This window comes from Melospiza melodia, chromosome 6 (genome assembly GCF_035770615.1).
Source record: "Melospiza melodia melodia isolate bMelMel2 chromosome 6, bMelMel2.pri, whole genome shotgun sequence".
NCBI lineage: Eukaryota > Metazoa > Chordata > Aves > Passeriformes > Passerellidae > Melospiza > Melospiza melodia.
The window spans coordinates 16,603,085-16,623,250 of record NC_086199.1 but is presented as its reverse complement, the minus strand read 5'-3'; the positions used below and the strand labels follow the sequence as shown (position 1 = coordinate 16,623,250).

General features: G+C 38.8%; 1 protein-coding gene across 6 annotated transcripts in view; it reads right to left on the bottom strand.

Annotated features, from left to right (window-relative positions):
• Positions 1 to 10,787: 10,787 nt before the first annotated feature.
• The window catches only part of TC2N (tandem C2 domains, nuclear), a 30,254-nt gene continuing 20,875 nt past the window's right edge, over positions 10,788 to 20,166 (bottom strand). For all 6 annotated transcript variants that reach the window (XM_063160100.1, XM_063160096.1, XM_063160102.1 and 3 more), the window contains 7 exons: positions 20,029 to 20,104; positions 18,773 to 18,873; positions 17,975 to 18,091; positions 16,937 to 17,128; positions 14,988 to 15,102; positions 14,314 to 14,513; positions 10,788 to 12,242 (listed from right to left, as the gene is read on the bottom strand). In XM_063160100.1, coding sequence (XP_063016170.1) covers positions 12,132 to 12,242; positions 14,314 to 14,513; positions 14,988 to 15,102; positions 16,937 to 17,128; positions 17,975 to 18,091; positions 18,773 to 18,873; positions 20,029 to 20,104 — 912 coding nt within the window. In that variant the 3' untranslated portion in view covers positions 10,788 to 12,131. The remainder of the gene's footprint in view (positions 12,243 to 14,313; positions 14,514 to 14,987; positions 15,103 to 16,936; positions 17,129 to 17,974; positions 18,092 to 18,772; positions 18,874 to 20,028; positions 20,105 to 20,166) is intronic.

The window sequence follows — 20,166 nt, the reverse complement described above, 5'->3', positions numbered from 1 at the left end:
AATTAAATAGTCTTCAGGAACAGTTGGTATTGCCAGAGTGGCACAAGGGTCTAGCCAAGCTCAGCTCTATTGCTCGTGTGTCAGCTGCCTGTTACCTTTTGGGCTTCTCTGTTCTTCTGAGGCCTCCATCTGCACACAGCTCTCTTGTGGTCCTTCTGCCAGTTTCTCCTACAGTTCCTTCTGCAGGTTCCTCTGTAGATACACACAAACCAGATGCACAAACTCACACAGAGAAGCTCAGATAAATTTTCTGCTGCCCCATAGTCATTTGGGCATGGCTTGTTCTTAAATCTTCTTTCTTATTCCGTCCTTGTAGAATATACCTGAGGCAATGAATAGTCTTATCAAGAAAATAAGTAAAATTAATGATGATTCTGTCATTTCTTATTAACAGACCTGTTCTCCTTAGGAAAATAACAGCATTAGAAATTGCTTTTCAAAAGTAACTCCACTGGTTTCTAAGGGCCTAAGACCTTACTTTGAGACCTAAACTTTTTACAAAAAATTAGCAGTGGAGCTAAATAATAATAATAATAATAATAATAATAATAATAATAATAATAATAATAATAATAATAATAATAATAATAATAATAATAATAATAATAATAATAATAATAATAATAATATTTTGTTTTGTTTGTTCCACAAGAAAACATCTTATGAAGAGAACATGACAATAAGTACTCAATTAAGTAACTTAATTCTGTTCCATTTTTGATGCAGAGCTTTACATATAAATCTTGGAACCATTTATGGACATTGTTTTTCTAATTTAAATAAATACTTATTCCAAGGAAGAAGGTCTAAGTAATTTGAAAATAAACTAGATCATCTGCGTATTCATATTCTGTAAAAATATCTATTAATGATTTCTGTTGTGATGTTTTTATTGCTGTAATACAACTTATGCATTTTAAAAGCTTTCTGTGCCTAGAGGAAAACTCACAAAATCAACTGAGCAGAGGTTGTATCACCTAGCAAAGCTGCATAACAAATGGAAATGGGAAATTGATAACCACATTAAACAGCTTTGGAAATTAATTTGACACTTACTAAGGCCAAATATGGTTAGCATAGCTGGCCTTTGTCCAGAGCATACATTTATAGTAGTTAGGTATTTGGTATGAGCTAAAATTTGTTTATGAACAAGAACAAAACTTTTACTTAAGCTAGAAACTAAAGACAGAAAGGATTTTATAGCAGAGTTCTTGCTGAATTGATTTTTAAAAAATCTGTTCTACTTTGTATCTCTGAGAGTTTCTGGGGTTGTGCAGGAGGCAGGTACTCAAAGGATGTCACAGCTAATGCTCAGCATCATTTTCTCATAGACCAAATCCTTTCACACCCTTTTTAAACAAAGGGTTGGCATTAGACCACACGATACTACAAAAGGAGTCAAGGCTATATGCCATTCACACAATGGCACGTTGCCAACAGGAAGCTCTGTAGAAAAAAAAAGAAATCGTTTCAATGTATAAATGAAGTGTAATAAAATATCATAATCAGAAAATCAACATAAGACATGGTAGGCCCAGTCCTGTTATACCTGAACCTGTTCGGGAATCAGCAAAGCTGCTTGTGTGTCAAACTCTTAACAAATATGACTGGATACAGAAGGGCTTTGAAATTCAGGATGTGCCTATTCAATTCGTCTGGATTATGATACAGATTATACTATAATGTAGATAGGTTGGGACTGAAATGCAAATAAATTAATTGTAAAAGTCTCTGGTGGTGCTGCTCGGGTTTCCAATTGTGCATTACAGATACATAAGCAAAAGTTCCCTTCTTAAACTTTTCCCTATGCACATGTCCCATTCATACAGAATGTGGGAGTTTTTAAATTACCTTTTACTTGTTAACAAGTCAAAACATAGTCAAGTTCAAAGCAGCCAACAGTTCACCAAGTTAAGGCAAATTCAGCCTAGAACCAAGAACAGATTATATTTTTTTGCTGCCTGTTTTGTGTTCCAAATTATTAGCATAGCTGCTCTCTCTGACAAAATCCTTGCCATCCCCATAGACAGAAACATTAGATTCCAGATTCTAAGTGAAAGAGAAACTGATGGTACCATGGGATGACTCTTAAAAAGAAAAAATCCCCTCAAATTTAAAGCGTTTTACTGATTTCAGTATGGTCCCATTTGTTTCAGGAGAGGTAACTGGAACAAATTCCACGCTGGTCATATACCACCATGATTTTATTGCAGGCATCTTCATCTTGTTTCATTTAGAGTCACTGTTAATAACTACACTGATGAAAGTGGACTTGGGCAGTGAAAATCACTAGAAGAGCTTCCAAAATGAGATCAGGAAACAACAATTACTACACTTTTTCAATAGTACTTTATAAACTCATATTTCTGGCTGATGGCCTGACAAGGAACCCCGTGTGTACTTGACACACCCCTTGCAAAGAAAGGCGCTCAAGGAAAGTGTGGTGAGGCCCCTGACGGAGGAACTCAATGAACCTTTGTTTTAGCTTTTGTAATGGAAAGCTTTTACAGAGCAATGTTTGTGAGACAGAACAGACAGCAGAGAATTAATGGATTAAACAAAAGTGGAGAAGCTGTGTTTGCTGAAAGTTGTGCTTTATGGTAACACTACCATTATATTTACCATGTGGACCATTACTGTATCAGAAATAAAGATCTACCCAATGGGTGAATTACACAAGATTATTTCCTCAAAAGTGGTGACATGAGTGCATCACACTTCCTTTGCAAAATTAACTTTTGGTCAGTCTTATTTCTGAATACTGCCAAACTACTATGAAAGGATTGAAAAGCCAGTCAAAAAGAGATATAATTTTGATGTCACTAAAACTTCCCATATATAGTTTTTGAATTGCTGGAAAGAACTGGTTTTTAAAGACTCTTCTGCAGGACAGCAGACCAAAGAAGTAAAGAAAACCACCTTCTCATTCATGTTCAGTAATAACCAAACTTTAAGATACTCAGATTGTATCTGAGAACATTCTTTTTGCTTCAGTACTTTATAGAGATAGTAAAATATTGCTGGGCCATTAAAAAATCAAAGCAGATATTTTCTAGCTGAAACTTCTTTGTAATCTGTGATGATACTGTAATCTCATATCTGATATGAGTATTCAGTTCACCCCTAGTGACATGGAGAACAGTCAATCTTTGTCTTCCTTTTCCACAAACGTGCATATTAGAATATTAGAATTATTTTATCTCAATGCTTTCTCTTTTCCATTTTCAACCACCCAGTACCTTACTCCTTACTCACAGGTCAGATTGTCTTGTTCTTGATATCATAATTTCCTTTAAACTCACTCTGTTTTGTTCTGTATCTGTCTTGAAAGATGATGATTACAGCTCAACACGGTTCTGCAGCTGGGGCTTTCCCAGCAGAAAGAGAATCAATGCATAACTGTGTCATCTGTGCAAAACTCTTCACTATGGTCTCAGGATGGTACTTCCTTTTTTTTTTTTAAGATTATTATATTGCCAGTTCAAGAATCTCCATTCTGAGGCCCAGAGTACCAGTTTCACGCTCTGAAAATGTGTGCTGTGCCCATTTGTGCTTTCAGTATCCACCTCCAGAAATTACTGTGCTATAGTTTTGTCCTCACCATCTCCTTCCTCTAAATTACAACAGCAGGCTAGTTTATTACAGCTCTCGGGAGGTATTTCAATATTTTAAGGTTGTATGTAATTTGGGAGGTCTGCAATCACCTTGAATAAACACAAATTAAGCAATTAACCTCAGCACACTGGAATATTATCCCTGACATGATTGCTCATTCAAAATTGAATAGACTAGAAAGAATCAGTGTGATCACATCATACCCCAGTGGCTGTGTGGTACCAAAATGTGCCTTTCTTTCTGTCTGTCTGATAGTTGGCTGAATATGTGGTGTCTCCATACAAATGTAATACTGGCTCCCTTTGCACTTCAGATTGTTTTGCACCTTCTGCCTACGCTTTCCAAAAAGGCCTGCTGTCAAAGTGCTGAACAGCCTTTTCCTGTGGAAATACTCAGCATAGGCTTGTGAGGACTGTATGTCTGGGAGTAAATGACTGCCTGGTTGATAGCTGTAGAGACAGATGCAAACTTCACTGAGGGGGATCATAGAAATTCTCGTTCCCTAGGCAAAATGTGCTCTTTGGTGGTGTGGCATTTGAAGAAAGTTGGGTTTTGGTTTTTTTTTTTTTTTTGTCTGGTTTACTTCTATTCGCAGTGACAAACTCGCTCAACAGCAGGACCATCTCCTGTGAGGCTGCTGTCTAAACCCAGTCTATGGGTGTGTGCATATGTGTGTGGGTGTGTGCATTTGTGTGTGTGTGTGTGTGTGTGTGTGTGTGTGGGTGTGTGCATTTGTGTGTGTGTGTGTGTTGACAGGTCCCAGAACTCCAGAATATCAGGATTTTTTTCTTTGTCATCTCTGGCTCTAACTGACACCAAGGTATTGTCACAAATTTATTTCATGATTTCCAGTGTCACAGTCTCTTATCTCAGTTTCAGGGTGTGTTCTGGTCTCCTCCTAGGGCCTCAATGAACTTCTCCAAATTCAAAGATTATAACATACTTCACTATGTCTTTCTAAAAATGTGATTTTAGTAATTTTCCTGTTTTCATGTAATACAGTCCCTGTATTTCTGTAAGACAGTTTCATACATGGTCCAAGTAAATCTCACTAACTAGAAAATAGATCTCTGTTCAGAAGTGATAAAAGCCTCACCACCACATTGTCAGGTATGTCAGCTCTCAGGAGACAGAATCAAATGCCAAGCTTCCCCCTTTCCTACTTCTCTAGGCATGCTTTGAAATTACTGAAATCTTTATGTGTTGCATATTCAGAACATTTCAGATTCTTGTTAGGGAAATATTTTTTAAGTTCCCTAATCCTCTAATTTTATCCTTAGACTAAGATTTGTTGCATAGCTCTGTTTGGCTATGGCCTGTAAGACATTAGTTACCTGTAAGACTGAGCACCATGGAACTCAGACCCTGGGGTGAGGATTGCTGGCCTAATGGTTCAGCAGAGGCATTCTCAAGTGTGTGTGCTGGCTCCACTGTAAAAGTCTGTGACAGAAATGAGAAATCTGTGGACAGGCACTTCACTGGAACATTTCTGGTCTTCCCTGTTGCTCTGTAACAGCTGCAGACGCCTTCTGAGGGGAGATATCCTTGGAATGAAAGCATTGCATTATTTTGCAGACTGTTGAACAGCCTCAAACACTACTTCCAGGGACAATCAGCTAGAGTCTTATTTGCACTTGTTGGAATTATGAGTTAATAGTCAGTTCTGCCCCCCTCATGACCTACCCTTCCTGTAGACGCTTTGCCATCCTTGCTTCCAAGAGCCTACATAATTTTTATTTCACATACTGCATACTGATAAGCAGGTAATGTAATGTAAAAATTAAACCAAAATTCAGATTTTAGATCCAATTCATTAAAACAAGTTATTAAATATTCTCTACAGATAGACAGTTATTGAATGAGTACTGCATGAGAGAAGTTCAGTCTCACTCAGAGGTAACACAGCCAATTTATTTGCATTGCTTAAAGTCAGAAATGCAAGAGTTCAAATGAAGAAAAAGCAAAGTGAAAAAATCATTGCTGGTTTAACTCTGAGTTATTTAGTCACATAGATAGGAATATATAATACTATATTTTAATGAATAAGCAAAATATTTGATGTTACTATATGCTAATGAATAAGCACTGTATTTTATGTAATTATTGATGCAGGTCTCTTCTGTAAGTCAAGAAAGAATTGTCTTTGTTGCATCACATGAAGAAACAGATTCGGTGTCAAAGTTATTAGTTCGTTGTTTTTGTGGGGGGTTTTTTGTTCAGTATCTTAATATTTTCTGATAAAGTGTCTTCCCACTTGCAGCTCAGAAAACTAGTGCAAAGAAATTTTCAAGCAGCTTATAGGAGTTCTCCACCTTCTTCATCCCTGCCATATCAAGAAATTCTGTTGAGTAAGACAGATACAAATGGACAAGGCTTGTTGATCATGAAGCTGTGTTTCAATCAGGAAGCACTAAAAGCAAGAATGTAAATCACGGATCTCTAGAGTAACTCTGCATCAGTCCAAACTGTAGGTGAGGGTTCTTTTTTCCCATTTTCATGTGAGCTGCTGAAAATGTATTTTGAGCCCTGAACACTTACTTCTGAGACCTTGATGCACCGACTGAAGCTTTCCAAGAGATGAACTGAACCGTCACCATCTTCTTACTTTTTCAGCAGAAGATTGTAATTTCTGTGGCTTGCATGTCCAGACCCCCAGCTAAGATGAGCTGGCTTGGATCTACCAATGCACAGTCCAGTTTACATTGCACCACCTGAGGATTACACCTGAATACTGGATTTGTGGCTTGTACTGCCAAAATTCCTGCTGGAGTGTTCATGCACTTGGCATGGCTCATATGCTTGTACTAGTGCTTTGATCTGTTCATACAGGGGGACATGTTTCAAGAAAATGTCCATGCTTTAAGAAATCTATCTTTAGAGAGACTTCTTAAGCTGCCTTGAGAACTAGTACTGCTGGAATCATGACCAGCACTAATCTGATTCTCTGGCCTGTGGCAGAACAGAGGAAAACACAGCTAAGCCCCAGGGTCCTGAAGCAGCAGAGCTTGCTTTCACTCATTTCTCTTCCAAGGTCCACAATAATTTTTGAGCCCATTATTTATTACAGCCAAATTTGACTGATGGCAGGGATGTCACAGATAATTCTGTCTTGAACATTCAGGTAGAAAAGGGAGAGCCAGTTCCCAGTTTCCCAGGTGAAAGAATAACTGCCATAGGCTCATCTCTTATTAGAAATGAGAGAATCCATCAGAGACAGAAACTCTGTAATCATGTGATGTGCTGCAAAAAGATGGCAGAAGTCTACCTCTTTTTGTACACCAAAGTCAACCAGCCACGAGGGACAGATTCATAGGAAATCAGGCATAATTAGGTGTAGAGCTCAAAGGTCAATGAACACAGCAGAATGAAGCCTTATATAAATAAAGAGGATGAATCCAGTCTCATGCCAGGAAGTGTTGGTAGAACCTGAGCAAATACTTAAATGCGTAAGCATCTACCTTTAGCTATGTCAAATAAAAGCTTTGTCAATAGTTACAGCATGTTACATTGCTTTGAAAAGCAATGTTTTTCAAAACAAAAGCACTGCTTTTATTTTACCTCCTTCACTACCTCTCTTTCAACAATTCCCAACCCAACTTGCTCTTACTGCAGGAAAAGACAGCTAAGCATATATAGTTCCACCTCTGTGTTGAAAGGATTAATTATACCAATGTAGAGGAAAGCCAGCCCTGTTTGGGGTGTATGTGCCCTTTTCTTCTCCAGTGTTCCACAAAGCAAGAATCCACTCCTCTCCTATAACAGGTGACAAAGCTTGGCTATATTCAAACTAAGTACATTCCTATGAGTGTTTTTTAAAAGACCTCCAAGATCTTTTAGTCAGTTTTCTGCTTCACAGAAATATGTGAACTGTATCATTCTTCCTATGGAAAATGTCTCTGTTTAGCTACTCCACAGCTCCAGAAAGTTTTGCAAGACAAGGATAAAAAATACAATATGCATCTGACAAGGGATCCCAGTCCCCAGGCTAATGAGGGTTTCCCAGATCATGCATGAAGGGGGCACAGGCTTCCCTCCATCTGGAGGTGCAGCTTTTTATGACTCTTCCTTGAGCATTCCTCTGTCTCAAAGCACTGCTGTGGCATCCAAACAACACTACTGTCCTCAAAGGTCAGAAGCACAAACAGTTTGCTCCTTCTCATTACAAAAAATGATTTCCTAAGGTAATTTTTGGAGGAGGAAAAAGGCAAATGAAGATACCCAGGTACACATGAAAAATTACAACTCATTTGTCCTGTTGTTGTATTCAATGGAGGTAGACAACACAGAAATTTGGAGAGCACCAAAAGAACCGTAACACTGAAGCTGTGGACAAAGGTAGCTCAGACATGAAGAGGATTAGACAGAAGCCAAGCCCTAGAATGAAAGCCTTCTGCTTATAGCTAGTTCTTTAAACAGCAAATTATACATATATAATGTTGGTACCAGTACTAGGTAAAGAAGGGGAAAACATTACTAGAAATTCAGAAATTTAATTGCAAAAAGCAGACTTGTTTATAGACTTGTTTATGTGAGGGAGAAGAGCCGCCTACAGTCAAATATGGGGGAAGAATAAGCACAGAGGATTTATTTTAAATACTCTGAAATCTATGGGAAGAATTGCTTTACATTAGGATATGCGGATCTACTTTAATGAAATTCATTTTCTACAGAAACATCAGTGTGAACAGATTTTCATCTCTTTTAAAAACAGATTTTAAAAAAAAAGTTGTGTGTAACCTTTTGTTAGATAAATCATTCCATCACTAAACCAGCTTTGAAGACTGGATGCTTCTGCTGAGCACAGTGGGAGTTGTGCCACGGACTGAGAGCCAAGGGCCTGTTCCTCAGTGCAGGCTGGGAAAAGAATGTACATGTGCTGGAGCAGTGTTTGTGAAACATGGTGGTGATTTTAGTGATGGCTTTTTCCATGCACCAAGCATGAGATCATGTACAGGGCTGTATTTACATGGTGATGTAATTTTGCAGCAGAAGCTGGAAAAACAAGGAGGGTATATTCCACAACTATGCAGCCATGTCATATATATGCTGGCAAGATGAAAATAAGATGTGGGACAACCCTGCCCCAAACTTCTAGACAAGCTTATGTTTTGGCTGCAAAATCAACTCATAACTCTAAAGGGTACTTTCATCTGGCAAACAATTCTGGAGTCAAACAGCATGTGTACTTAATTGAATGCTTACAAAATCACCTTTTGTTTTACACAGATGTTCTGCCAACGAAAGGAAACACCAGAGATGCCTAATAGATTTAACAACATGGCTCTATTTATGTTGTGATCACCTAAGATCAGATGCTCAAATACAATTATTTTCCACGTAATGTTGTATGATAACGTGGTTTACAAACTGTTACACCCACTCATCTTCTGTGGTAGAATCTCACATTTTTTTTCCCTAAAAGAGATGCCATGGTGTGTCACTGAGACATAAAACTTTGAAAAATAAATTGGTTAACCTTGTTTACATACAGAATGCTATTAGTTATAAATAAATAAAATAGGATTGTTTGATTAACCAGTGAAATTATACACACACTTTTTGGAAAATCTGATCAAGTTTAGTCTGTGGTTGGTTTCTAACTATGCAGGCACAGATCTCAGTGAAATAATAAATATTATAAATTCTCAGTGAAATATTATGAATAATATTTAATATAAGATCATAATTGTTCTTCCAGTTCATCCACGTTCATTTGGGAGCTGACCACAATAAAACTGGTGCATCTCTGAACCTCTGCTGCTTTAGTAAGAATTGCCTTAGGTTAGGAAATTGGATGAGTCACTGACTAGAAGCAAGAGCAAATCCAACTATAAACCACGCGTGCCTTTTATCTACAAATAAAGTGAAGCTTTAACAGTATTTTCCATGACAGTAAACTTGGATGTAACAATCAAAATACTGGCTGAGGATGCTTTAGAGGGACAACAGACAGCTGTGACCAACAGAAGAGTATCTCAGGACACCTCTGTTTTCCTTCTTTTTGCTTGTCAGCTGTTACCTCATCGAATCCTTAGACGAACACACACAAATGCAGAACTTGCCAAAGCCTGGGAATGAGCACAGGATGGGGCAGTGCCTCAGAGCAGCTCTTCAGAGTGCTGCAGTACCTGGGTGCACCTTGCATGGAGAAGCTTTATGGATCTCCTGTGTGCCAGCAGCTAACTCTCCAACAGACAGCTCTACACAGAACTGTGTTTGTTAGCTGGCATCTTCTCAGAGAAAATAGGAGGATTTGAACTTCACTTTGAGATGCTGCTAAACATTAGTATAAACAACTGGGGGAAAAGGAATATTTGCTGTTCATAGATTTTTATTATAAACATATAAACATTAGCATAGAAAAAAAAAAAAAAAAAAAAAAAAGCCTAGTTAGGCCTTTAGAAGGGTAAGTGTCCTAAAACAGTCCCAGAAATCCATTTTATACAGCATCCACTGAGTTGGCAAACTCTGTAGAACCACTGCTGTGGTAATTAAAGTCTACAAAACACTGGGATATTCCCTGTCCTCTCTTTTAAACAGAACAGCATTATGCATCAGGAAACAGTTAGCTTGCACTTTTGTTTATCGCCACAATGAATAAAATGTTCAGCCACAATGAATAAAAAAGATCCCTGTATTCAAATAAAGAAACTCCAAAAATATCAGTTCAGCCCACTTCCTTTTTTCATTTTTCCCAGCAGGCCAGGCTCCTCCTGACTGTTTTAACTGGCTGGAAATTATCAGTGTCAGTCAAGACCCTCTGGGCCTACTGGGAGCTTTGCAAAGAGTAAGAGCTAGAACCAATGTTTGTTCTCCAAGTAACATGCAGAACCCTTTTTCAGTTCTTCTATAATGACTTACTGAAAAGCGGAGTATGTACGGGTCTAAAAATCCTTCTGTTTTGAAAATATTAAATTTCAACAACAACAAAGCGGATGGTTGAAGTTTCCAATGTTGCAATTGTCAGCTGATGAAAAAAAATATTTCTAAGCAATTCCATTTTTTCCTGACACTCAAAGACAAAAAACTTGAAGTAAAGATGCTCTGAGGTGTATGCTTGAAGAGGATGTGCTTTCCTGTTACAGCATTTTCTCTGCTCCCCATGTTCCTCCCAGCAGTGAGTGCTCTCACTGCCACTCTGGATCCTGTCAGATGGTGGGATTAGATCCAAGTCATGAAGAAAGGTGGATTTATTCAGCATCTATACCAACACACATATTTGTACAGTCCAGACAGCCAACAGTACATATGTAAGCAGTGGAGTCAATTAAATATGTGTTTTTTAATCAGGTAGTTGAAGTAGTGCTAAGAGATTGGTGCTTTTAGATTTATACAGTATCAATTATATACTTGGTATTTTCCATCCTTAAAAATAACTATGAATAAACATCTGAAAATATGGAAACTAATAGAAAATATAATCTTTCCATTTTGTTGGAAAAATACAATTTGCAATAAAAATGTTGATGTCTTACTAGAAACAAGTAATAAAAATATACTCCCACACATAATTTTTTAGCATCCTAGACACGTAAAAAATTCTTCTGCAGTAGCAGCCCATCCTTTAAAAAAGTCTGAATCCCTTACAGTGCTGCATTTTAATGAATATCAAAAAGCACCTAAGTCAGTAAATTTTTGCTCATGCCTTTGTACATGATAGCCTGTGTTTTGGCAATGTAAGCAAATGCTAGAGTGTTTTGACTAGATAGGAAGTGGTTTACATATAAGTATTCTATATAAAAAGCAATCTACAAATACTGGCTCTGATCCTGGGCAGGGTCATTGCCTCTTTGTACTACTCCATTGATTCCAGCCAGAATTTACCCAAACAGAGCAAGTCTGGAGGGCCCCTCTTGTAAAGATCACTAAGGCAGAGGAACTTTTATCTTTCCATCTCTCTGTTTTGAGAAAAGGATGGGGGCAAGCTCAAGCTACAGCCTTCTGAACAACCCTTCATCCAAAATGGAGATCAGAAAAGCTTATGGGTGCTGCCTTATTGTGTACTTCCCTTTATGTCTTCTCCTGCTGCCACAGCTTCCCCAATTGCTCAGGCACATCTTATCCTGATCAAATGGTGTCAGCAAGCCCAGATGCTCACAGGTACCCAGAATCAAGCCACTGACATGACCCATTCCCTGGTTTGGAGTCTGCCAAAAACAACACTGCAGGTGAGCATGATGTCAGTGGCTAGTGAAACAGAATTGATTTAAGTTGCTTCTCTCAAAAATTGAATTTCTGTGCTTTTAGGAAATCCAAAAGGGGCAAACATCTTTTTTTCAAGACAGATTTTGTGAAAATCAAGTGAGCACTTTTTCCAGTTCCCAAGTCTTCTTTTTAGTAGTATTTAACCAGTGTTTCTCTTGGTGAAAGTGAATTTTCTGTTTCCACAGAGGCATGATGCAGTGGAGAACTTCTGAAGAACTTGCACAGACAATATATTTATTTTTAATTTATACTATTTTAGACAGCGTATGAATTTCTGTAGAAAAATCAGTTTTGAATTTCATCTCCAGTCTTCAAGATGGGCCAATGCTGTACCATTTAACAACAACTTTTTCAGGATTTGCAATGGTATCTTTCCACTGCTCTACTGCTTCACTGTTGCTGCTATCAGAACTTAACCAGATCTGCATTAAGAAGAAAAAAATAAATAAAATTAGTTTACCTGATATAACAAAACCTAGCATTTGCTAGTTCCAAATAAATACCATGGAAGTGTAGGACAAGATATAATGTATAGACTGTGACCAAAGGATAACAGCAACAAATAAAACTCTGCTAGTACTAACATTTTGGCTTTCAGCTGGAGTCTGTGTTTAAATTTAGCCTCTAAAACAGTTTAGAGAACCCAGTGCATACTAACGTTTCAGTACTTAATAAGATGTTTTAAGTGGAGCATTCCTTGCTGTACTCAAACGCTCACGCTGGGTCAGGGGCGGCTCTGTGTGTCGGACACAGCTGGCTCCAGGCCAGGCAGCATCCGGCACGAGCTGTCCAGCACTTTCATGAGCATTTCCAAGTGCACACTCCCACAGCCAGGGCCAGACCTGCATTCCACAGAGGTTATAACATGCCCATGCCGCACACAGTCACGTAGTAAAAGTCCTTTTCTTCTCAGTATTCAGTTAGTGGATGGTGGCCATTAAGTGAGGAAATGAAGTACAAGTAGGAAAATTTCCCCCTTAACATTATCACCAGCCTCCATTGCCAAAAGAATGCTGCTTATGTAAGTAGGTAACGTTATTTACAGGACTCTATTTCCTCAAGTCTTCCAGGAATGAGTCCTTTTAAGACTTCTGAGAAACCTTGTCCGTGAAGTACATTTAGCCTATACTGCTGGGGCATGAGTCTTCAAGAAGTGAGAATAATGTCTTCCAGAATACCATAGGCAGCTGATGTTTCATCCACAGAGATTCAATGTACATCTTGCTCATGATTAAAGACATGCCTGTAAAAGCAGCCTAATCTATGTATTGTCTGCTTAGAACAGCATCCAATTAAACACCATTCTCTGAAGAACAAAGTTAATAGATCCAGCTATATTCATTTTTTTCCAGCTACCCAGCCAATTGCTCAAAGTACATTTTTCCCTGAGCCGTATTTTGTCTTCATGTGTTATGTGGCAATGTCTGCCTTCATGAGCTGAAACAACCTTTGCCAAAAAACCTGTGAGGAGCACAAGTTTTCCTCCTCCTAAAAATAAGATCCACAATGAAATGTAACTCATCACATGGAGATTACCTCACATATTGCTAGATGACTGCAAAATCATATTCAGTTATTTCCACCCCCCATCCTCCAAGGCAGGACAGCTAAGAAGAACAATTTTTTTTCTTTTCCTATTTCAAATCTAATTCCACCAACAGGAAGATGAGACATGTGCAACATGAGGCTACAAAAAATGGAGGAAATTCACATAACTCTTGCTGGCACATCATTTCTGTATCTTATAGCACATGAGCATCTCCTGTAGCTACATATCTTCAGCAGGCACAAAAAACATCACCAGAATAGGACAGTACCATTTTTTGTACCTAAGGACAGCACAGTCCTCCATCTGACATGGGATGTTACAGTTGGGGTCTCAAAATCAAGTCTATATTATTATTTTATGCATTTATTAAAATTCTGCTACTGCATTCAACTGACACAAGAAAAGCACAGAGCATTAAGAACAGCTATGGCTCACTAATCAAGAAGAAGAGAGACAGAAAGTACAGGATGATGGTAAATTAGAACAAGCAGGGGAAGAGGATTGAGAGAATAATGAGACCAGACTACTAAGTTTTATGGTGGTTAAATAAATATGATCACACAAATGCTTCCCATGAGATACTACAGTACAGGACCTTGTAGCTTATGGAGCTCCTGTGGGTGCTATGTTTTTCTTTAGAAAGCTAAAGGCAACCAGGAGATCCTATATCTCTTGGAAGGAATCTGTCACATAGTAATACTCCACACAAAACTGACCTTAGGATTTCTTTTTGAAAGAAAAATCAAGTGCCAACTCCCATTCTCATGGTAGTGCATGTTTAAGAGCCCAGCACCATTTTTGCTTGGATTACATACAGAAGAATTTAGCAGAATTTACTATTTTATTATATGTCGCCTCATTTAAAGTACTTTAAAATTCATACCAAGTAACCTGTGGAACTGGATTTTAAGTGAAGGGTATCGGGCTGTTTAGCAGAAACCGACCTGTCCTAGGAAGTGTTTTCTTCTCACTGAACTTTTGCTGTAGAGCTTGATGAGAAAGCTAATTCCTTGTTCTGCTTGGCTAACTGGAAAAACCATCATTTCTCCCCACTTCACTTGGCCATTAGTGGACTTCAGAAGGCGAGTCTTCTTTTTATAGATGATCCCTTCTGTAGTAAACATTCCAACTTTCACAAAGAAATCTAGGACAAAAGGGAAGGAAAAAGGCACAACACACACAGGGTTACTCACAACACACCCAAAAAGGAGCCAACAAGGTCCATATGTATGCTTCAAATTGCAACAATTTCTCAAAAGTCTGGCCAAAAGAACTCTACAATAGCTTTCCTGACCAGTCACATAAACAGAATATGTTCAGTAATATTGGACTGATTAACACAGTATCCAAACAGCAAGTGCAAGCTAATGCTCTTGTATGTCAGGATTAATACTGGGATAACAATCTTCCAAAATACATAAACACACATCTTCAAACCAAACAAAATGTAATCAAATAAGACATCTGGGGAAACAAGCCTTGGCAATGGAAATCTACCACACAATGTGTTAGTCTGAGGTTCGTAAAGAATGTTTTGAATTGCCAACCCATTTGAGCAGCAATTTACCTGTCACAAATGATTTCAGAGCTGTTCCATGAAACAGCTGATGTGACTTACTTGAAGACAGTGGCGTAGATGAAACAGGAAGGTTTTGTGCTTCAAGAATCTGTAACTGTATCCTCCTGTTTATTGCTTGAAAACAAGTTCCTATTTGAAGTTCTGCACGGCACACCTACAAGCAGAAGAATGTTGCCATAACATCTGGATTAAGTTGTTTATAAACTCAGGAAACACAGGAATTTTGTCATATGTTGGGCTCCCACATTTCTATCTGGGATTTCCTGGACAGAAACATAAGCATGTGTTGCATACAGAACCTGCAGATGTAAGTGCATCTTGCACTTGTCATAGCTGCAGTTTGTGTGCTCCACTGATGAGCTGCTCATGTGGGGCGCACATGTGGCCCTTGTGGGCTGCAGCCAGGGCTACTGGCCAAATCACCTGGTCCTCAGTTTTCACCTGGTACAGATTCTGCAGTGGTAAGAGCAGACACATGCAGGGGAAACCAGATGTGCCCTTGCAACTTTACTAAATCTGGGTGTGGAAGTGAGAGAGCACTTAAGCTCCACTGACACAAAAACCTTCAGGGTTGCCCTCCCACCCTTTTGAATTTTGCAATATGGAGATATAAGCAATGGTTTCCATTGATAGAAGGTCCTGTCACTTAATGTCATGAGTGCTTAGGGTGACTGTGTACTGTGTAGTTTCCTGGGCTGTGAAAGTACTCATGTTTTACATGCCCACACACATACACCACTGCCACTCACACAGTGGATGTATCAAGATCTCCAGTCTGATTCTTGTGGGGGGGGGGGGGCGTTTAGAATTTGTGCCAGTATCAAAGTTGCGCTGAGTTATCCTCTTTGCTCTCTTGTCACACTCAGAACACTCTAAGAGCAGCAGGAAAAGGCCAATGTCACCTTTCCTGACAGCTTTCATTTAAATGGACTCTGCTAGTCTTTGCTGCCTTCAAGTTTTACTGCACTTCAATGAACCAAAATGCACTAAGCAAGAGAGCAACAGGTTAGATAAAGAAAAGTCAGGCCCCAGTTCATCAAAGGGACCCAAATTCTCTTTGTAGCTCAGCCACAAAATTTCTATGTAACCCTGTGAGGAAGCCACTTTGTTGACTCTGAGCTTTGGCTTTCTATTGGCAGAGAGGGTAGAGTTTGCTGCCTCACAGGGTACCACAGAGATGAATCCCAGAGTGTCTGGAGGGCTCTTGGATACCAGCTCCCTCTGTCACTTTATATTACTGCTTTTGAAGCAATATGGTTATTCACATTAGAACTAAAAAATGTCAAGTGTAACTTATGCTAGAAATCAAGAGTATCATTCATATTACTCAGACACACTTAAATAAAATTGGCTTTTGAATTGCTAATTCAAGTTTAATTTGTTGAAAATTCAAATGTCTAGACACAATCTATAAAAGAAACAAACAAAGTGAGGGTAGGGGGAAAGGAAATCCCACTGTGAAAACCACCTGCTTCTTATTACACTAATGGAAATGAACTGTCTGAATTATTACTTCACAGCATGCAATCTGAACATTAAATATATGGCTGTCTCTGCAGTTTCAGGCCACTGAAGATCTTCGCACTTTTCTTCCATAACAAAAGCAGATTCCATTTGCTCTGAGCTCTTGCTGTGAGTCCTAAGGATCTTCTGATGCTTTTTTGGTCAGAAAAGACAATTACCCGGTGTTCTTTGCTGAACATTTCCCCAGAATGTCCCTCCCTCAAGCTGTGAGCCATGGTGTGGAAGAGCTTGCTCTAGCTCTTTTCCTAGAAACATCTGCAGTTTATGACCAGAACAGCTATGTGCAGAGTTCAAAAGTCTGCATTTTTTCCCCATCAAAATGCCTTTCTCCAAGGAAGTAGAGTAAAAAGGAAAAAAAAAAAAAAAGAATCCCTCTAGTTTTTACTACTGAATTATTGTACTTTCATATCCAGCAACCCCTTCCAGGAGAGATAAGAAGATACTTTCCCAGTATTGGCACTTACAGGTGCTTTGGAAGGAGGAGATATATCCAGCCAATGACTGGACTCCTGTGAGCTCAGCTCCCGCAGTGCCAAGGAACATTCCCCAATCGTTTTTTTCCTGGGAGTCTGTGTCTGGATTTTAAATACCAATCTGACAGCCTGCAGGCTTTGCAGTTTAATGGCAAAAACAAAAGTTTCCATAAATTCAATGTCCTAGAAAGAAAAACAGATGAGTAACATTATCATTTTAAGAGAATCCCACTGAGCCCAAAACCTAGAAACCAAGGCATCCTGGCTCTACAGCCACTGCTTCTGACTGCCACTTTAGGTTGCCATGGCAAAGTGTGCTTTTAGAGTGCAAAATCCAGACACACTCACCCCTGTGTTGTCACACCCTGGCAGGGCTGAAGTCTTGGATTATTTTTCACTACCATAACAAGTCGTGGCCATCTCTTCTGGAGCTTTACAACAGCACACACACATTGTGGTAACAGATTCTCCAACCTTTTGATACAGACTCTCCAGCTAACTTTTTTTTTCTTTCACCTTTGGCTCACATTATGTTGCTTTACTTTCCACCCCCTTAATATTCCTTTATTGCTACTATCAGGAACCTTGTCCCATGTGACCAATTTTTACTATTTTCTGTAGGGACAAAGTGTGAAATTGTCTCCTGCCAAATGAGAGGCAGTACCTCAGCTCCCTTCCCTGGGATGAGTGTGCACCTACAGGCATGCCCAGCCTTCCTCTGGTCCCCCACCACAGAGGTGCCACAGCCAGCAGCTCATGGTTCAGTGCCCTGTGAGCAAATCTGTCCTGCCAGCTTGTGAGAGAAGGAGGGCAAGAGTACAATGCAAGGGAAGATACAGGGGGAGGAAGTAGAATAAGGCTTTTAATAGGATTTTGAGAAGTTGGGAGAAGTAAAACACACCTGGACAGTTACCACAGCAAATATGGCACAGGAGTGGATGTTTGGTCTATTTTAAAAATCCATTTACCTCTCACATTTATTTTTTGTGGGGAAAAATATTTCTCAGTATTTTGCATGCCTCTACTTACATTGCAGGCCTCCTTGGCAGAAGACTTGAAATGCACTGGCTTGGGCAGTGTGAGAATTCCCTTGACACAGATACGAGGATTTTCCCCACAGCTAGAAGGCCAGCTCAGGTCCTTGCACTGCAACATTGGAAAAAGTCAGTTTAGACAATGCAAGACTTACCATTTCATGTACTTACAAGGTTTCTGTCCACTCAAAGTTCCCTTGCCTGAAAATTATTCACAGTTCTGGAAGTACATACAGCCACCGTAACAGTATCACATTTACTGACATAAAAGCCTCAAGAAGCTATGTGTCCTCAAAGTTCTGTTAGGGTTCTGCCCTGAAGGAACTGTTAGATTTAAAGCCATAGAATCACAGGAGTCACTTAAATGGTGCCTTCACAGTTGCTCCCATTTACTGCCTTCAGATGTTCACAGGAAAATGTCCATAGCAGGACCAGCCTATGAGCAGCTCAGCTTTCTAATATGTGCTGAGTAATTCCTCAATTCACAACTTGAACATATGTGTAGTAACATAAGGAGATATATACTATTTTTATTGACTGCAGTAGAACAGAGACTGCAACAAAAAAAAAAAAAAAAAAAAAGGGAAGAAGATGCTTTGATGCTTAGTATTACATTTGACTGAACTTTGTTTATAATAACACTTAAAAACAATTTATTATTTTCCTAAAAGTATTTATTGAAGTAACATAGAGACAAATTTTATGACAATTACCACTAAGTATAGTAGAATAGTCATTGGTTATTGAATAGCCATTATTTGAATAAATAACCAACTTATTAATATTTACTTACATGTAAAATTGTGATCCAAATCTGCTCTACAGAAGAAACATAACACAACTTCACATTCAGTCTTCCAAAGTCTCGTTCATCACCAGATAACGTAATAGTATCTATGGAAGAAAGCCAATTCATATTTTTTTAAGTAATGCAGTATCTTAAAAGTTCACTCCAGAAATAAGGGAATACATTAGTAAGTGGACTGCTTATCTTCACAAACTTCTCTCAAAATGAGTTTGAAATATTTTAACACCTACATTTCAAGGACAAAATATCCACCAAGTCCAGTAACCTGACCTTCTGCATGGCTAAAGGCCTTCACATTTCATGGAACAGAATAATGTAATCATAGAATATCCTGAGTTGGAAGGGATCTTTAAGGATCACAGAAGTCCAACTTCTTGGCCTTGCACAGGAGAGCATACCAAGAATCACACTATGTGCCTGGGTTATCTCTACTGAATTTAATAACTTGTGTTATACTCAAACAACTTTAAGAAAGGTTAAAAAACATGTTCTTGAGACACTCAGAACACATTTATATCCTATCACTTCCCTTAATCTCTTTCACTGTTAAGTTTATAAATTGGTCTCTTTCTCAAATTTCAATTCCAGTCTAGTAAACATTTTACTATTATGCTGTCTCCAAGTCAGAAGAGCCATTTGATATCCAGCATTTCTCTGTCATGACTGGAACCAGGTCATTCCCTCAGTCTTCTTTTAGAAGGAGACTGGGTCAAACTTTGACTTATAGCAGGGTGACTTTTGTGGGGACTTGATTAATTTTTGAGGGTTTATTTTGCTGTATCTCCACTTCTTAAGCATTCTTTCATAAATAAGGATAATGGGTTTGCATGCAACATTCTTGTCTAATTACCAGTATAATATGGATATTAGATTTCAGGCACCTCACACAGAAAAATACTGATACATGACAAAGGACTACACCTGAGACCTGGTGCTGCATTCCATCCTAACAAGGTGTCTGTGATTTCATAGCTCACTTGGGTAGTAAATCCAAGAATGAATTTCTCAAAAGCATGAGAACTTTTCAAAGTCTCATCTGCTCAATCTCCAAACAACAAGACAGTGCAAGTCCAAAACTCTTAATTTCAAATTGCCAGGTCATCCCCAGCTGATCTCCTAGTCAGATTCATCTCAAAAAAACCCCAAACCAAACAAAAATATCAACAGCAGAGTAGAAACAGCTTAATGTGTCATGTGCAAAGGGAAATATTTCATTACAAGGTAAACAAACAAAACATTACCCAGACTCCTGTTGCTGCCTTGTGAATCCTTCCTGGAAGAAGAACTGCTGGGTACACTGGAGACTGAATCATATCTCTGGGGACAGGAAAAAAGGAATCAATTCAGAGCAACAGGTGCAAAACCCAGAGATTATACCA